This window comes from Amyelois transitella, chromosome 6 (genome assembly GCF_032362555.1).
Source record: "Amyelois transitella isolate CPQ chromosome 6, ilAmyTran1.1, whole genome shotgun sequence".
NCBI lineage: Eukaryota > Metazoa > Arthropoda > Insecta > Lepidoptera > Pyralidae > Amyelois > Amyelois transitella.
This window is the reverse complement of record NC_083509.1, coordinates 4916765-4936703: the sequence shown is the minus strand read 5'-3', so window position 1 is coordinate 4936703 and position 19939 is coordinate 4916765. Positions and strand designations below refer to the sequence as shown.

At 34.8% G+C, this 19939-nt stretch overlaps 2 protein-coding genes across 2 annotated transcripts in view; both read right to left on the bottom strand.

Annotated features, from left to right (window-relative positions):
* Positions 1 to 19939, bottom strand: part of LOC106131050 (cytoplasmic dynein 2 heavy chain 1) — a 55349-nt gene that overhangs the window by 25369 nt on the left and 10041 nt on the right. The window contains exons 21-26 of the mRNA XM_060944628.1: positions 19378 to 19493; positions 19019 to 19164; positions 18353 to 18520; positions 17895 to 18053; positions 17294 to 17418; positions 1588 to 1801 (exon numbers count right to left, since the gene is read on the bottom strand). Coding sequence (XP_060800611.1) covers positions 1588 to 1801; positions 17294 to 17418; positions 17895 to 18053; positions 18353 to 18520; positions 19019 to 19164; positions 19378 to 19493 — 928 coding nt within the window. The remainder of the gene's footprint in view (positions 1 to 1587; positions 1802 to 17293; positions 17419 to 17894; positions 18054 to 18352; positions 18521 to 19018; positions 19165 to 19377; positions 19494 to 19939) is intronic.
* LOC106131358 (laminin subunit beta-1) lies at positions 3171 to 9531 on the bottom strand. The gene has a single exon (XM_013330444.2). The coding sequence runs from the start codon at positions 9507 to 9509 to the stop codon at positions 4152 to 4154; it is 5358 nt and encodes a 1785-aa protein (XP_013185898.2). The 5' UTR covers positions 9510 to 9531; the 3' UTR covers positions 3171 to 4151.

The window sequence follows — 19939 nt, the reverse complement described above, 5'->3', positions numbered from 1 at the left end:
GATTGAATTCGATTCGAACACCTGTAAACTTTCTTTCTGTTGTTTTTTACCGGTGCCTGTGTATTTACCTATTTGCACTTTGTTTTGTGCTGATAACTTGTCGTTATTTGGAGTTTGGAATCTTCCGTTGAGTCGAGCTTTGTTCTTCCGGATATTCGTGTGATTTTATCATCTGAGATTGGACTCTGACTGTGTTAACTGTGTTGTGCAGATATTTTGAGATAGGACTCCTGTAAAAAGTACCTTATTATTTGAGATAGGAGTCCCAAGTTTGTGTTTGTTTTTGTGAAAGACAGATTTTACAACAAAAGTGCCACGATGTCTTCAGATAAACTTTGTTGCGTTCCTGGTTGTAAAGGCAGTGGAGGTATGTTTGAAATATTTTTGTTCCTGTATCAATCTGCCTGTTAATCTTGTGGTTTGATTCCTGGCAAGGCCACAATCGAAAATTATTACGTTTGCTGGATAGTCAAAAATATTATTAACAGTGATTTATCACTATAAAATTCTTTTCAACTGGGTTTAACAATCATCATACATACATATAATCACGTCTATATCCCTTGCGGGGTAGACAGAGCCAACGTCTTGTAAAGACTGATAGGCCACGTTCAGCTATTTGGCTTTAAGATAGAATTGAGATTCAAATAGTGACAGGTTGCAAGCCCATCGCCTTAAAAAGAATCATGATGATGAGAATATTATGAGATTTAATCCAATCAGGCCACATATAACTTTAAGAAAGTTAGTTGTGAAAACCTCCGGCGATGAGCGCATGGTTGCGAAAGTCTTTTCTAGTAAGATAATTATACCAGAAGTGTTAACTTCCAAAAAATAATTGTATAAAAAAACTAAAAAACTACCCGTTTTATTGCTAATCGAACTAAAAAATAGAAAATAAATAATAGTTTAAAAAAAACTAAAAAACTACGCTTTTATTGCTAATCAAACTAAAAAATAGAAAATAAAAATTAATGACAAAGGAATTCAGTAGTAGCAAGTCGAACAATCAGTTATAGTCAGTTGTAGTAGTAATTACCTCGGATTAAAATTATAACAAAATTAAATTTATAAACAAAACAATTTAAATCAGAGTAAAAAGCGTGGGGTGCATTTTACTTCATTTTCATAACTCTCTTGTCATAAATATATGCTAATAGAATGATTTTAATATTTACTACATCAGGCACCCCACGCTTTTTACTCTGATTTAAATTGTTTTGTTTATAAATTTAATTTTGTTATAATTTTAATCCGAGGTAATTACTACTACAACTGACTATAACTGATTGTTCGACTTGCTACTACTGAATTCCTTTGTCATTAATTTTTATTTTCTATTTTTTAGTTTGATTAGCAATAAAAGCGTAGTTTTTTAGTTTTTTTTAAACTATTATTTTATTCATATATGTATTATTTTATTTATGTACTTTAAGGAAAAAAAAAATAAGAAGAAAACTTACTAAAGAGAAATTAAGTACAAGAGCATTACTTATTTCTAGAGAAATTTCTTTAGGTAGGGAAATTAATTAGATTTGAAATTTTAATAGGAAAATAATATTAATTTGCTGACTACAATGTCCTTACATCAATGTACTGATTCAGTGCCGACTGACAAGAAACTAGTTGTTCCGAGATAGAGTCGAGCATGGATTGCAGCCGCGAAGACTGCAGTAAGGCGGAGAGGCGAGGGTCTGCTTCGAAGATCCGCGCCACTTGTCTGAAGCCCTGGTCCACCTTCCTGAACTTGGTGCCCAGGTCACCTTCGTCACTGCACAATATCGGCTCCAAATAGAGCCATCTGTGGAATTTTTTTATAGAAGAGCAAAATTTTACATAAACACCCTATGCGCATTTTAACCTTTATTGTGTCAAGCAGAAACTTAATCACCGATTTTGTAATTCAAAAAATTTAAAAACACAAGTACAAACAAAACAATTACAAAATATTAAAAATTTGCAACTTGTCTTCACTGAACAGTGTTTCTATAAAATGTTTTTTGTTATCATGTAGTGTTAATGTTAATTATAGAGAAGGGAAATTAATTTTATATTTATATGTAACACAAAAAGACAATTGTTTAGGCTCAATTTGTGTTTTTCCCTAAATATATATATGATATATAAATTATAAATATATATATATATATATAAACTAGCTGTGCCTGCGACTTCGTCCGCGTGGAATAGTTATTTTGGGCATCATTGAAGCCCTCAAGGATGAATAATTTTCCCCATTTTTTTTACATATTCCATTATTTCTTTGGTGCTGTGGTGGCAGCGTGATATTATATAGCCTAAAACCTTCCTCGATAAATGGATTATTCAACGCAAAAAGATTTTTCAATTTGAACCAGTAGTTATTGAGATTAGCGAGGTCAAACAAACAAACAAACTCTTCAGCTTTATAATTTTAGTATAGTTATGAAATTAATAATCCATTACCAAGTAGGGATAAAGACGTAATACATAAAGGGACGAGAGGATAGGCAGAGTCAATGTCCTCGTAAAACAGAAAGTCCACTCTCAGCTGAAGATATGGCTTACCTATAGGATTGAGATTAAAATTGCCAAAAAAGAAACCCAAGTTTATTTTACCTTTTCCTTCATTGACTTTTACAATCTAATATACAGTGATACCATACTAATATCAAATAGAAAATAAATTCATTTCATGTACATTATTGCAAATAAAAATATGGATATGGCACAGATAATAACTAGTCCAACAGAAGTAAGATAGGCTACTTTTATTTTTATGATACTGTTTGTTAATTTATCTTTAAGAGATCACTTGTATATCAGAATGCCTCAGTTAATCTCGTTATATTCTGAAGCGATGTAGTCATAATATTGTTGATATTATGTAGGCACTTACATCCATGTTGTCTAGCAACTTGGATTGAATAAATTTATAAATACAACAATTCAAAGATTGGTTGCCGAGTTTTGGAATTTGGAGTTGAAGTGTACATAATTAAAAATTCAACTGCACTGCATTAGTCGTTTAACACATAAAAATTAACAATACTTTTTCGCAGCACGTTAATATACCGTTTAATTGACATGTGGAATACATATCAACTATCAAAGTAAATACTTTTAGCTTTTGAAAGTCTTATTGGTAGAGTCATACGCAAATAAAACTAAAATTATGTTGTGTACTTCATTGGTTTTATTCAAAATTATATTGGTGCCTATAATACATAAGTAAAAAAGAAAAATCAAAACAATAAAAATGAATAGAACACGGACATTAGTTAATAAATGCATTTAGGAAGACAATAATATATGGCACCTATATAACAAATACATTCAATAATACATAGAAAATCAAAAGTAACATTTTAATAACCTACATCATTTCTATAAGTCTAGAGAAGAAGCACAAGTTTCAGTTTTTATAGGCTTAAAAAATGCATCCATACACATACATTTATGAAAAGTGTTTATGTAAAATACTTATAACATACATTATAATATTAACATAAATTATCTATAATTATTAACAAAAGGTATCACACCTTACTTAAGTATTATTTATAATTATGTAGTTATGGCTAGTTTACAATGACTCTGACATAAAAAAATATTAAAAACAGACATGATTTTACTTAAGAATATTATTCAATAACTCTTTGGAATATTAATTTAACCATTTATACAGCTACCCATTTATGTCAGAATATTATTAGAAAACATATTTTATAGTAACGACCAACGGAAGTGTGTCATTTTATCTAATAATGATAATAATAAATGTATGTAGTGTATATTAAAGTATGTTTGGGCTGTTACTAGATATTAGTTTCCAAATATTTGTATTATAAAAAATACAATTACTATTACAAATATATTATTAACTGATTAAATGAATGCTATGAGGTGGGTAACTTATTAATAATAAACTATTGTTTCGCTTCTAATACAATTTAAGAGATTATTTCTTAACATAAGTACAATCTCATTCTTCATCAAGTGAAGTGAACGGTCTACAACTCCTTGCGAATGTGTTACGCTGACATGACGCAGTCAAACTACATCAATAACAAATAAAGCTAAGTCTGTCAAATTATGGCACTCATAATAACCGTAAACCATTAGAGGTATGTTGATCGCTGATTTAGTATTATAATATTAATTTCAAATATTTATGTTGTACAGGCCCTGTAATAATCAGATCGTTTCGTAATTTCAGTGAGATAATAATTCATTAATGCATTAAGTTCGGATATTTCTTTTTCCAAAATGTTTAATTGTTCATTATGGTCATTGTATAGTTCTTCCATATTTGCAAGAAGTTTTAACTGCATTTGTGTATCACTAGCAAGCTTTGTAGCTCGATTGAGAAGCAATTGTGCTCGCTCTCTCGAATTGGACGTCTGGTCAGCACGCTGAGCAAGGGACATATTTGTTTGTTTGAAATCCAATCTCAATTGCCTAGCTTTTTGTTCCGCACCTTCAGCTCTGTTTACAACATCATTCGCTTCTTGTTTCACTTGATCAGCATCACTTTCTATCTTCAATATGTTTTTCTGTAAATCGGAAAGTCTTAACCGTAATCCCTCTACTTCATCTTTAGTTTCATTTGCTTTTTTCTGAGCCTGCTCAGTTTCTTTGGCAATCGGTATTAGGTCATTTTTAGCTGCTTCAATGTCACTGTTAGCTTTTTGAATAGCATTCTCTGCTGCATCTTGTGCTGCTTGCGCATCATCCAATGCTTCTAGCACTTTTTTGGCTGTCATCAAAGTTACATTTGCCGATTGATTAACAGCTGTTGCATTTTGCTTCAACGCTTTGGCTCTCTCCAAATCAGGCTTCGTTTCAATTATAATATTTTCAATATTAGTTAGCTGAGAAACAGTTGAATTTATACGCTGTGATAACTCTGTTATTTCTTTGGGTTCTATACTGATGGAAAGATTTAAGATTTCTTGAGCCAAAGACCTTATATCAGCTGGAGTACTGGAAGTATTTGATAAAAAGTCTTTCAGTTCGGAAGTCAAATCTTTGCTCTCATTTGTAACGCGTTCAGTTGACGATTTAAACTCGTGTGCTTTATTGAATAGTTCTTTAGCTTGCGAACGTACGGCAACAGTGTCTTGTTTGACTAAAGAAATTGATCGGAATAAATCTTCAGCTGTAAGTTCATGTTCCTTTATTCTATGGTCAGTTTTATTAGCAAAATCTAAGGCTTGCTCTGCTTTAGTGACTGCGCCTTGATCGCAGGATATTCCCCCACATTTTCCACAACCTGCACCGCCACAAATGTCACAAGTATCACTTTCTTGCCCGCACATCTTTTCATTAAGTTTGGGTATCCGGGACTCCAATTCAGTTAACTCACTTTGAATATCGTCTAATTTTTTTTCATTATCATTCTGATTATTGTTAAAATGAGCATATTGCATTTCAATTAGACGGTCTGTATTTTTTATTTGTCTGTCAGTATTTGCAATAAGAGTTTGAACATTTTCAGCTTCGTCAGATGCTTTGATTGCTCTTTGTTTAGCTTCTCGTGTCAAATTAAGGGCACCTTCTAAGTTGGCTTCCTGCAGTTTTGTTGCATTATTACCTAGTTCAACAGTTTTTTGCTTTAGTGTCTCAATATTTTTCCTTAAATTATCTAAAGTAACATTTCCTAAATTGATTTGGGAAGTTATATCATTCAAATTAGAATTACTATCTTTCACTTTCTCCTCGGTTTTTGCAAGTTCATTTTGTAAACTACTAATATTAGATAATAATTCATTGACTGTAGTTTGTCCCATATTAGCACTATTTAACATGCCTTCTATTTCAGATAACTTTTTAGTCATTTCATCAAAGTCTCTTGTATATGCTCCTGTAGCACCAACCACTTTTATTTTACTAGCATTTCCAATGGCATATTCTGTTTGAACACGTAACTCATCAATAACTCGATCCCAGTTGTCAAAGCATTCACCGCAAGCATAGCATTGAGGAGCTTCTCCTAAATATCCTCTGGCGCATTTATCACAATTGTAACCACCTATGCCAGGTTTACAGACACACGATCCGGTGTCACGCATACACTGCGGTGACATGGAACCATACAAATTACATTCACATTCATGACATTCGATGTTGGGATCGCCCCAGTGATTTTCCTGGCACTGATCGCATTGCCTTCCACCATGCCCTGGCTTACAATCACATTTACCGATAAATGGGTTACATTGCGAAGATCGAGATCCTATTGGATCGCAGTCACATGGATCACATCCAGTACCGAGCGCTATTCTCCAATGATTTTCAGTACACTGGTCACAATTTATACCCATCACATTATTGAAGCAAGGACATTGTCCGGTTACACCATCGCAATTTCCTCGAGTAAAGTTAGTTCCCAGGACAGAACAATTACATTTGTAGCACGCTTTTTCCAAAGCGTTTCCGTAATATCCTTCCTCACATACTTCACAGTGATCTCCAGCTGTGTTATGTAAGCACTGCAAACACTGACCTGTATAGGGGTCACAGTTACCAGGTTTTGTAATATCGATGTTTTCGTTACATTCACATTTTTCACAAGTTCCTGTGATCGGATCACCATAATAATTATCAGCACACACATCGCATAGAGCTCCAGCATAACCTGCTTTACATTCACATACGACATCTTTTGTATCTGAATCGAGTTCACAAGAATCAGCGTGGTTATTTTTATTAGGATCACCTTTTATACCGGGACAGGGACAAGGACGACAAGCAATGTCTACACCGAGACGTGGATCACCGTAATAACCTGCTATGCATCTTTCGCATCGATGGCCTTCAGTAAAGTCTCTGCAATCTCTACACGCCCCCGTTCTATCATCACATTCCACTGCATGACCGTTACAATCACACTGTTCACAATTAGGGAAATTGAAATAACCAGGTTGACACAAATCACAAGCACGACCATATGTATTTGTTCTACATTTACATTGTCCACTGGTTGCATCACAGAAATTGTCTAAAGATCCTATACTATTACAATCACAACGCTTACATCCGAATTTGCTAAAGTCATATGTTCCTGGAGCACAACGATCGCACCGCGCTCCTACAATATTTTCAACACATTGACAGTATCCAGTATATGGATGACACTGATGGCTTTTTGATCCAGAGGGATCACACTGACAAGATTCAGATCCATTTCTAATATAAAATCCAATACTAGCGTGGTAATTCTTGCATATTTCAGGAACAGTATCTCTATTTAAGTCATAATAATATGGATCTCCACAGTTGTTACGATCAAATTCTCGTTTCATATTATTTGCAACAGAATCATTACCCTTGAAAAATGGCAAATCATCAAACGATGGGATAAGCACAATAGAATCAATGAGTACGGAAGCTCTAGGATTTGGTGTTCTTTTGTCTTGATGTCCTAAATATATACGAATCTCAGTTTCTTTTTGCTTCTCTAAACAAACTGGAGGTATAACAAGCACACTTCGTTGATTAGCAGGTAAATATGTAGTTATTCTATCATCTTCTGGACGAATATTGGCACATGGCGAATCTAAATCTATAGGCCCTGGTCTTTTAACTAATATTGTTGCTTCTTCCCAATTTAGATTTGATTGTGGCTCGTATCTTATCAAAACGTTATAGTTCATCGTTGTCTGTATGTTGTCGATTATAAATACCAATGTGCTTCCTTCTGGTATTTTCATAAAACCAGGTCCCGTCCAAGTTTCCCTCCTTCCATCTGGAAAGTTCTCACGAATGACAACATGGCATACTTGACTTTGAATAGCATTATCATCAAATTGTGAATCACATTGACTAGACTCCGCTTCGAAAACCATAGAATCTAAAGCACCAACGAAAAAGTTTTGTATCGGTTGATCACAGCGTCGACCAGTAACATATGGCCGACATTTGCACTGCCCTGTAATTACATCACAATCGCGATCGATTGAACCACCGATATCACAGTCACAAGGTGTACAACCATCGTCAATTTCAGACAAGCCGTAAAATTCTGGTAAACACTGGTCGCAATTTCTACCCGTGACATGTCGCTTACAGAAACAATTGCCTGTTGTAGGATCGCATCCACGTTCGTTTATTGTTCCAAGACCATTGCATGTGCAAGCCGTGCAACCCTCAGTATTTTGTGGATCAAAATTCCAAAAACCATCTTTACATTTGTCACACCTAGGTCCATCAACGTTGGCCTTGCATAAACACCGACCCGCGGTTTTATTGTTCATTTCATCAGTTTCATCATCACAGAGAATCTCTTCATCTGTTGTCCCTTGGGGATCACAATCACATGGTTTGCAGATATCTGGACTTTGTATATCTAAATTTGGGTCTTTATAAAATTGTGGCTGGCAACGTTCGCAATTAATTCCCATGGTGTTGTGTTGGCAATTATCACACACTCCACCGCTCTTTTTTCCTGTTTTATTATAAACTGCGGCATCAAAATGGCATTTTGTTGCGTGATTGTTACATGTACATTGTTTACAAGCATTAGATGTTCTTCCTACAGCTGGTTGCCATGGCAAATCATTGAAAAAATCTTCACAATATTCGCAATTTAATCCACGAGTATTATGAGTACATTCACATCGCCCGTGCACCATATTGTTTTTAGATTCCACCCCTGGCATGGGTAAGCAGCGAGAAGCGTGCCCATAACAAGAGCAAGAGCCACGTACAGTCATTTCATAAATAGAGTAGTAATATTTTTCTTGAATCTCCGCTCTATTATCTAACAAATCATCTCCTAAAGTGTGAAGCTTAGTAAAATTGATCCTTAAATTGGTCATCCGTAACAAATTTTGCACTTCCTCTGAATAAGGGTTTTTGACAAATGTCAAATTGGGAGGTAAAACTCTGAATATCACTTCACCTTCTGTAGACGGGGCTACTCCTGAATACCGCGATTCACACACAATTTCAGTTAGAGATCGTTGGGAATGCGTCGGAATTCCAGGAAAAGATTCTTCGCAGCGATGGGCAAAATAACGATAGACACGCCAAGTTTTTCCAAAATCAAAAGAACGTTCCACTAACATAGCAGCCGGCCGAAACGTTTTGAACTGTATGATCAAGTGAGTGAGATGAAATTCCGCTTCCATATCCAATTGAATAGTAACATTTTCTATCCCATTTTCCGACTGCCACCAAGACTTATTACGTGTTCCAGGTGTGAATTTGTAAATAATATTTTGTATTCGATGATTTAGCTGCGCGTCATGTATCGTATTGTTCGTAGAGTCGCACCAAAAGCATTTCTTGCGGTCTTGTAAATGTGATACGATGCAGTAGCGTTCGCGACCGTAGAGTCCGCATGTCGAAGATGCGGATAGTCGCGACTCCCGGCCAATTAGTAAATTGCCGGTGGCGGGGTAGCAGGGGCTGAGCTGACAGGCTCTGTCCAGGAGGCGCGGGTCCGCTCGAAGGTGCTCACGGTCGAATACAGCAGTGCCGGCGGCGATTAGCGCGGGCAATATAAACAATGCGCGTAGAGCCATGGCGGTGGGCTCTCTCCGCGCCGCTCACTGCACTGTGCCGGCTACGCCACTCTCGCGCCGCCGAGTGCCCCCCGCCGCCCACCACCGCCCGCCATAGCTGTCCTACATTCACAGAGACGTATTTCACCACTCGAATGAGCTTTCATTATTAACCGATTTCAGAAAAAGAGGTTGTCAATCAAATCAACTGAATGTTGACAATAAAATTGACAATACGATAAGACAAATATTTATGAATATGAAAAGTGAAAAGGTATCGTTCATTTAACTATATGACTACATACAGTGATAACTTAGTTACGGTAAAACACCCAATCATCGACACTTTAACGCACGAACTCTAGTATTTTTACAATATTTTTGTTTTATTTTTATTATTTTATCGTATTTTGAAGTTTAGAGTAAAATTTAAGGGTATTTTGCATGGTATATTAAAGTAGAAATGAATGTGATATAAAAATTTACAAGAATATACCTAATATTCGACAGCAGAAATCCATTTACCGACAACCAGTTATCGACATGTTTTAATAATCGAAATCCAGTAATCGACATGTTCTAATGGACACCCAATATTTAATGGTCCATTAATCGTGCACCCAGCCTAAAATTTTCAAATGGTAGCTTTGTGAAATACTCCTAAAATATTATTATAATTAAGAAATAAAAAACAAGTTTCAATCAGTCTTTTAATCATATCAATTAAACTTACACAGTAGTAAATTATTCATAAATGGTTAATGATAATGCGTTGTACACTGTCGAGTAATTCATCTTTGGTTCCTCTTTCGTTGATAAATATGTGCCAGGGCCCATTGAACATGTGACTGGAGATTTGCTAATAATTTTATCATGTAAGGTGAACCTGGGTACGCGAAACTTTTTTGCTGCCGTCGCAATTTTTTCTCCTTTCTTGACTGCGTCTATCGCCTGTGCCATTTGAAACGGCGTGTAATTTTTTAAGGTGCCACAATTATGTCGATTATTGGAAACAGTTCAATTTTTTAAATATATATATGATTATTGTTAAAGTGCTAATAAAAGCTAACTGTCCATGAATAATAAAAGAAAAATAATTTCAACATTTGCGGGGTAGAAAGAGTCAACAGTCTTAAAAAGACTGATAGGCCACGTTCAGCTTACGACTCTATCTTTAAAATATATTTAAAATCCATTTTTTATGTCCATTGGGCATCAAAATATATTAATAAATTAAAATATTAAAAATAATATGCAATATTATCGCAATGTCAACGTACGCGGCGAACAATTCCGTTTTAGTTTACTATCTGTCATATAAATCAAGTTCCAATAAACCGCATACCTGAATGCGGCCCTGTCCGAGGCGACGACCGCTCCCGCCCGCGCCCGCTCGTGCCGTTCTCAGAAATGGGCACTAAGCAACAAAAATAACAACGCATTTCGGGATGCGCTTTTGTTTTGGTCATTATTATGGCAACAAGTCCCTTCCTAGACTTATTTAGTGCGTCCAAGTTCTTTCATTAAATTAATTTGCTTTTACGTATTGCCACGTATTTATTGCCTTTTGCGTAGACAGAGTCATTTTAAACAATTTAATTTCATAGAGTAAAATACTATCGAATTCTGTCGAAAAATGTGGATTTTGACCTAGATTCAGTTTCGGATATACAATGTTAGTTTAGGTGCCGTGTGGATCCCGGCACCAATATAAAAAAGAATAGGACCACTCCATCTCATTTCCCGTGTACGTCGTAAGATTCGACTAAGGGATAGGCTTTTAAACTTGGTATTATTATTTTAGGCGATGGGCTAGCAACCTGTCACTATTTAAATCTCAAATCTATCATAAAGCCAAACAGTTGAACGTGGCCTGTCAGTCTCATCAGGACTGTTGGCCCTGTCTACCCCGCAAGGCATATAGACGTGACTATATGTATGTATGTATGTTAGAGAACATCTGCTCATTTATCTATTTCTAAGTAAAATAATTAATGGATTATATAATTTCAATAAATTACATTAATTAATAAAAGAAATATGGTAGGTACTATGTAGTTAGCGTCTAATTATTATGGACGTCAAACAAAGACTAGGTAACACATTATTAAAACGAAAAGGTGTTGAATTGAAAAGGTCGGGCTTCGAGCAGACAACCAGCTTGCTCAGTTCCTTAGCTGATCTAATAAAGAAAGAGTTTTGTCTATAGTTGGTCAAGCTGGTGGGAATAGTAAGCAGTGAAGGGACTCGAGCAGACCTATTACGTATTTTAAGTTGTATTTTCGCCAGCAAGATGATTTAATAGAATACATTGTCGCCAGCATATAAATAGGTATTATATTTTTATATTTTCGCGTCGCGAGTTTGTGCTAAAAAATATTTTTAATATATCCCATAAAGTAAAGATGTTATGAAGACTTGTATGGAAAAAATAAAGTTTTAGCAGTACAATATAGTGGATTCCGTGGTCATGCGGTGCGATACAGGGCCGCCTTCCGCCCCACACATCCGTCGCTGATAAAGCGTGTGCGATCCCACTGTGTAGAATCATAAAAAAAAAAAACTAAATGAGGAATAGAGACCACACTAAAAGATCACAAATATTAAACAAAAAGGGGTATTTTTTAAACAACCACAATCGTGTGAAATTAAGAAATTTAACTTCACACGATTGTGAAGAAAAGAGATTTGTAAAGAAGTCGCGTATTCACGGAACCAAATATCAGTTAATGCAGTCTACTAATTTCATTAAGTAAAACAATTTGGATCAGTTAGATATATATATGTATAAAAGAATGAGATTTTTTTTTTTTTTAATCCCAATTCTATCATAAAGCCAAACAGCCGAACGTGGCCATCACTCTTTTTAAGACTGTTGGCTCTGTCTACCACGTAAGGGATAAATACGTGAGTATATGCATGTAAAAAATATTCTGTGAAAAAATAAAATGACTTTACTAAAATAACTTACTTTAAAAATGTTGCGAAGTCAATTTAATTCTAGGTTCAAATAAAAGACTCATCGGCAAACCATCGAATTTGCAGCGAAATCTTTTTATCTATGAAGGACAAACAAAGGCATTTGCGGTACATGCACACATGGTATTCGAGAACCGGACAGATATTCAGCAAAAACTCGAGAGACCCTTCCCTAACAAAAAGAGGCAAATATCTAATGAACTAAATGAATATTGAACAAAGGGTTTCCATACAACTCATTTCACTTAGTTGGAGCAAGAATGTGCATATGAAGTAAAATGAACTCTATGATGATTTCAACAACATTAGAGATTTGTGAAACATTACGAAATTAAACCTTTTTAACAGTGTTATATAATTAGGTAATATAAAATCAAAGCAATATTTAGTATTTTGTAATAACGCCAAAATATGTATAACAATGGTTTAGAGGGGTGGTAAATACCATTTTATAGTGATAATCACGTTCTTGGCCTTTTCTATGGCAATGAAAATTTAGATTTATGGATAAATGGGTTTTATTATAGGGTTTCTCATAATTTCGGATTCGGGCGGGCATAAATTTAAAGATTTAATTTATACTGAGTTAATAACGTTGTAAGCTGAATGCTACATTGATTGGTATTGTTTTTATTAAGGTGTAATATATATATATAAACACATCGCGCATTTTAGAGACAAAATCTTTCCACATGCATCTATACCTACTTGTTCACTTTTTTTACTTCATACATCTTTATCAGAATCTATGAAATCTAAGTACTTACTTATACTAGATATACTGTGTAGATGTGTATTTACACTAACATGACATCATTACCAACCAAGTTGAAATAAATTGTACAGCGGCCTCTTTAACTATGTTAGATAAGTTGTAACAATTTCGACAGTTTGGTGATAACCTCTTATCAGTGTCAAGTTGACTAGAAACCGGGAATAATAAACGCTATGTGTCTATAGGAATGTAATTACCAAATAGTTAATATCGCATACATATATCGATCTGTAAATCGCAGTCGAATATAATTTAACCTTTAAGCTTTGCTTTCCTCACAGATTGTAAACGTCAAAAGAACGGCTTATACCAACTGATGCAACCTGAGTTGCTTTATTTAGCCGATAAACTAACAACATATCTCTGAATATATGTATCATTGAGCCTTACACTTTAACGTGGCTTTCCAGTCTTGTGGCTATTGCCTCTGTCCATACGAGTTAAAGACATAATATATGTTTGTATGAGAATTTTAAACATGATTAGAGCTTATCTACACTGGATATTTCAAAACTATTTCAAAGCTTATCCATTATCATGAAGAGAACTGTGGTAAAATAAAAATCTTGTTAGAGTGCGTCATCAGCGCTGTGAATGAACGCTTTCGCGTGATAAGGGTTCATTCTCAAAAGGCGGTTATAGTGTCAAAGTTCACGTGTGATAAACACTTGACTACCGATCCTTTTTATCTTACATTCCGAGATATTAAATTATTTAAGAATGCTGGCCTTATTATAGTGTCTTAAAAATAAATCCGTGTTGATACAGTGCAAATACTCTGTATTAATATGAAAGCCTAGAAAATATTCTTCGATGAGAACATTTCATTTATCAGACAGACTTCCAGAGATTTTATAATAGGTCATTTTTCATTCATGTTACACCTTACTCGATTGAATTTATTTGTACAGAAACGGCGCCTCTCTCATTTATTACAATGTGACATTTGAGTTACTACTCGAAAATGCCAAAATGTATTAGCTTTAGCAGAAAAGGGCCGCTAACTTCGGCCGTCAACCTCACGTATAACGATACAGAAATGTTAATCGCACGTAGTAGGAAGGGAAACTAAAATAGTCCACTGCGGTATTACAGGCGACGGCGAGGTCATAAACTCCCGTTTTGATGGATTACGGCATAACGCACGGCGAAGCCAAGGAACGGCTAAAGATCAGGCTCGAGTTTCGTTGGTGTACTGTATTATTATATAGGGAACTACATCGACAAACCTACATTTTATACACCTCTATAATAACTATATTGGTTAAGGAACGGTATCAAGATAGGTATATGTAGTTTGAGATGCGTATGAATAAGATAAAAATTCTGAAGTTATTTTTACCCTTAAATTGTTAAATTAATTCTGATGACTTGAAGCAAAGAGTATTGCGCCTTAAAGATTGGCTCGATTGTTGGTAACCTACATTATTGAGACAAAAATATTTTAATTAACTTTATGAAATTTCAATTTGAATGTGTCGGTTTCAAACAGCATAGTTAATACAATACGTAATGCTTGTTGTGAAGGCAATTGAAACCGTTGATTTAACATCTGTATCTTTAAAGCTTCGCTCCTAAATATGGCCGATATGAAGCTTACAGTCAGCTTACAGTGCAGGTCAATGAACCCATGTTATCTAGATAGATTACCACACTATGGCCATGTAATACTAGACTGTTATCAAGCTTATTCATTTACACTATACTTAACAACAGAGATTTTAAACATGACGTCATAGGTGTAAGAATTTAGGTACTTCTTGCTTATGACACTGTTTATCAATTGAATTAAGGAAAAAGAATAAATCGTTGTTAGGCGCCAAATAATAACCAAACAAATTTTATGAGTTTTAAAAGTCCTCAATCGATATTCATAATTTATTGGATTCCAAAGTAGCAATCGGATATACCATACCTCTAAGCAGTTTTAGTCACCAGGACTTCATCAATAATATAAATTTATTAAATTTTGTACAAGATGATTGTGACATTATATAACAAGACAATTTAATATAGTTGCAGATAATATTCTCAGAAAACAAAACGCACGTTGTATTCGAAATATGATCTCCATGTAGATCACATTATGCTGTAATGCTTATAATGTTATATGGAGATTCCCACCTTAATTAGTCATACTTTCATATGGTGGACTTGTTACTCATACTTGTATAAAAAACCGTGATTTTTAAATATAGTCTGATAATTATACATGTATCTATGACATTGAATAAAACAGTTAAAATATAAAAAGGTGTATTCATGTAAACTTTTTATGACAGGATGAGCATATAAAAGCAACACTATTTTATCTTGGCAGTACATTTGTTACATGTTAAAGCCACGCCTCGCCTACCGCTTCGTGAAAATTCGCAAAATCTGATAGAAAACTAATAAAAGGTTTTCACACCATGAATATAGTGATTCAAAATAAAGGCCACTGTTATATACCCCGCCTATATGTTTAGAAACAAGTAGTTATTAATAGAAACAATTCATTTAAGTCTTTGACATATGTATATTATGCTATCGTTATATCGACTTCCAAGGCAATTATATTCCGTACATCATACCAGTAGAGTTATGTTTTCAACTCCGCAATCAAATTTGTACTTTATGATACAAAATTTTAAAATGCAGAGTACAAACAACACGTAAACATTTTGTTCGGTATTGGCACGAATACCAAAGAGGGAACTAAAATGGTTCAACTATTATACCATCTGGTATGCACGTGAGCGGCGTCCGAATCCTGCGCATCATTTACAAAACACATAATAGAGTATTTATGGGCTCGCCCTTCGATCGATTCGATATTATACATATTTTGATCGAATGCTCGACCTTATTTAAGATCGGCCAATCTAGCTAGAACGGCCGATCTTAAAAAATCATAACAATAGTTTGAATAACCTTGTTTAGTTATTAACATTACAATACAAATCGATGTCTTGTATTGATGAAATGTAGCAATAACGATAATAAGCGAAATGGTTGTGAAACAGTAAGGTCTTATGATAACAATAATCACAGCATAATATTTAAATTTGTTATTTTTGCATAGTTAATTACTGTGTAAATTAATTAAGTAAATGCATAAGTAACAGCATCGTAAAATAATTAAGTAAATGCTGCTTTAATTTATATGTGTAAACTATTTATGTAATGTATTACGTTAACCAGTTACTTATATATCTATTTTGTCAATTGTTATGTTGTCAACACACTAGCATAATTTATATGTTTTTTGTCAAATTTTTCGGTGCTATCTGTCTATTTAATTCTTATTGTAAAAATGTTGTATGACTGTTTGTGCCTAAATAAACTAAAAATAAAATAAAATAGACGACGTAAACAAAAAATGCGGGTAAATCTGTAATTCTTTTTTTTCAGGTCCGTCTGGTATTTTTGTTTTATATTATTGGTAAACTTGTATAATAAGTTGTAATTATTGTGTGTATGTAATGTATGTTTGTTTTTGTTGGCAGTTATAGACATGTTACATCAAATTAAAGTAAAGTGTCCAACAGCAACGCGCGGGTCTAATTCAAATGTAATTGTGTTGAGAAATAAAAAATTAAAACGTTGACAAGAAAGTAAGTGAACTTTGGCGTCTTTCTTGTGAAGTTAGAGGAGTTGCAATTGTGATTCTCAGATTACTTTTCTCTCTTATAAAATTTGCACCTGTATATATAGATATTTTAATAACATGCGGATGTTTAAAATAGTAATGTATTTTCGCATAAATAAATATGTGAATCATGAATTTTGAGAGTGTCGACGATCATAAGACTTTAATAAGTCTCCTGGTACAGACTTGCACGCTTAAAAGAAGACTCCAATCACATCCTTTTTGTATACTTTGCTTGTAAAATAAACACTTTTTAATTCGAATTTTGAATACTCCAATATGAGTTAGGTTCCTTTGCAAGGTCGCTTAGAGAAAAAACCTGACTTACCCACCGCGGGCTCATGTTCAGAGGATTCAGCACGCCACCGTTGAAAACGCTAGGATAATAATAAATGAGTGAAGTAAGAAAGGTAAGTAAACCTGCGTTGAGCGTGGTGCGCGGCCGCGGCGAGCGCCCTGGCGCTGCGCAGGCGCCCCTCCCACGCGCCCGCCGCGCCCGCGCCGCCCGCAGACACCGACGACACGATCCATTGCTGCTCTTCGATCTGACATACATATATTACACTTATAATAGAGTAGGCTAATTTTAAAAATTAGCTTCAGTTTGGATAGTAATCCAAACTTATAATATCTATCATAATAATAGAAATATAAACAAGTAAACTTGGCGGGTGGCGTCAAGTTCCACCTTTGAATTTCAAACCCAGCATATTGTCTTATCTCACATGATGCGCATGAGTGCGTAGCAACACGTACTTTTCATACATTTGAGCTGGAGTGTTAGAGATAGGTATGCCGTGAATATAAGGCGAGCATGCGCGAACCGCAGCTGAAGTTAATTCAAAAATATATTTGATGTTAGATAAATAAATGTAAAAATTACCTCAGCAAGTATCTGGATCTTAAGTCTTAATCAATCGTAGGTCGCTTGGCGTGGTCTAAGTAGTATGTGGTGTAAGACGAGCATTCACAAATCACATTTTAAATAAACATGTTATGTATGTAAGATGAAATTACCTACCTTAGCAAGTAGATCCTTGAAGTCTTTCACAATAGGAGTGGGTCGCTTGGCGTGGTCCGTGTAGTACGTGATAGAAACACGAGCGCCCGCGAACCACAGCTCTAAGTCGTTCAGAGCACTTCGGATCGCAGCCTCGCTCGACGCGTTAGTGCATATTTTCTAAACACATAAATTTTTATTACTTTTTATTTTATTTTTTCCACCTAATATTATTAATAGGAAGAGTGAAAGGATAGGTGTATTCTACATAAAGTGGTTAAGGTGACTCAAATAACGTGCTTGTTCCAAGGTGCATAACTCTTTAAATCCCATCCGGACGATCAAAGACTCCTCTTCTGAACCGGATAGCAATCTAACTAATGTATACTTTATTGCTAATGCATGATGCACCCACCCAATCTTTTTGAAATTTCAAAATACTGCGGATAAATTTTAGGCGAATTAATCCGCCAATTTACCTGTAACGCTTTCACTTGTTTCTTGATGTTCACTGCAACTTCGAGCCAGTCTCTGAGTACAACAGTATCTGGCTTCTTATACTCCAAGCCTAGAAGACCGAAAACTTCTCGCCAGTGAAACTCCGTAAAGTCAGCGCCACGTACATACTTCAATAATGGAGTCAAGTCCTATTGAATAATATTCAGATCTAAAACTTTTTTATGATTTTAATAATTCTTTAGGGACTAGTTTTAATTATCATCTCATTGTATATATATGACTACTTATTTAGTATTAAGTCTTCTACTCATAAAAATGACAACTAATATTATAAATGCGACAGTATATTTATTTGCTATTAAGAGCATAGCTAAAAAACTGAAACAAGCTGCACGAAATTTTGCATACTTCAAAAACAATCTGGAATACGGAAAAGAACACGGGACCCTTTTAACACGGGAGGACGTAAAACAACTTAGTTAAGTCATTAAAAAATTCGCTTATATTATAAAATAGCTTAGACATTTTAGATGCATTGAAAGCTATTTATTTAATAGAGAAAATACAGGCATAAACAGCCACACATAAGAGTATCGAAAAGATCATAAGATAATAAAATAATTCCATATTTAGCTTCGCCACACGATGGTCGTTAAGAGACTAGAAATAGAAAGTGAATGACTCACAGCGAACTTGTCGAGCTCCTGCCGCATGTACAGAGTGACGGCGGTGTACGGCTCGAGCCGCGCGCCCCACTTGCTCGCGAACTCTTCCAACAAGTGCAACTTCTTTTGGAACACTATCCATTCCTGTCCCGATATCGATTCATATTCTGTTAAGAATATCCAATTTATAAAGGATAAGGTAACTTCAATAAAAATGCACAACACAACCTAAACCCTTGAATGTAGATGGACAAAATGATATAAAATTAAAAAATCTCCTACATAACTGTACATTCAAAAATCTTTTTTTAATTCAAATTGTAAAAACTCTTAAATATTTCAATGATTAAATAACCTGTATGAAAAGAGTTGATACTAACCCTCGATATATTCTTTCAAGGGCATCCACATAGTTACATATTCGTTCATTAGTTTCTCAGCATCTTGCCAGACATTTGAAGGTTCTATGTTCATGTTGAATTTCTCACATTGTATTCTGCAAGCATTAGTGAAATTAAATACCTAATTTATTTATAAGGTTACCCCAGCTCCAGTAATCTGCCATCTTCGAACACGGAGCGATATCTCATACTCCACATCGCAAGTATAGAAACTTATTTTTATACTAGCTGTGCCCGCGACTCCGTCCGCGTGGTAAAACCTTTGAAAGGGTGAATAATTTTCCCCGTTTTTATCACATTTACCATTATTTCTTCGCTCCTAAAAGTTGCAGCGTGGTGTTATATAGCATAAATAATATAATAACTGGTCTATTCAACGCAAAAAGAATTTTTCTTTTCGAACCAGTAGTTCCTGAGATAAGCGCGTTCAAACAAACAAACAAACAAACTCTTCAGCTTTATAATATTATCATAGATAAATTACCTGCTTGTAATTTTATTGTTTACGCGACATCCACGTTTCCACACTTCTCTAAAGATT

Excerpts from the sequence above, each read along its gene's own strand:
- LOC106131358 (XM_013330444.2), bottom strand. The coding sequence starts at position 9,509 with ATGGCTCTACGCGCATTGTTTATATTGCCCGCGCTAATCGCCGCCGGC.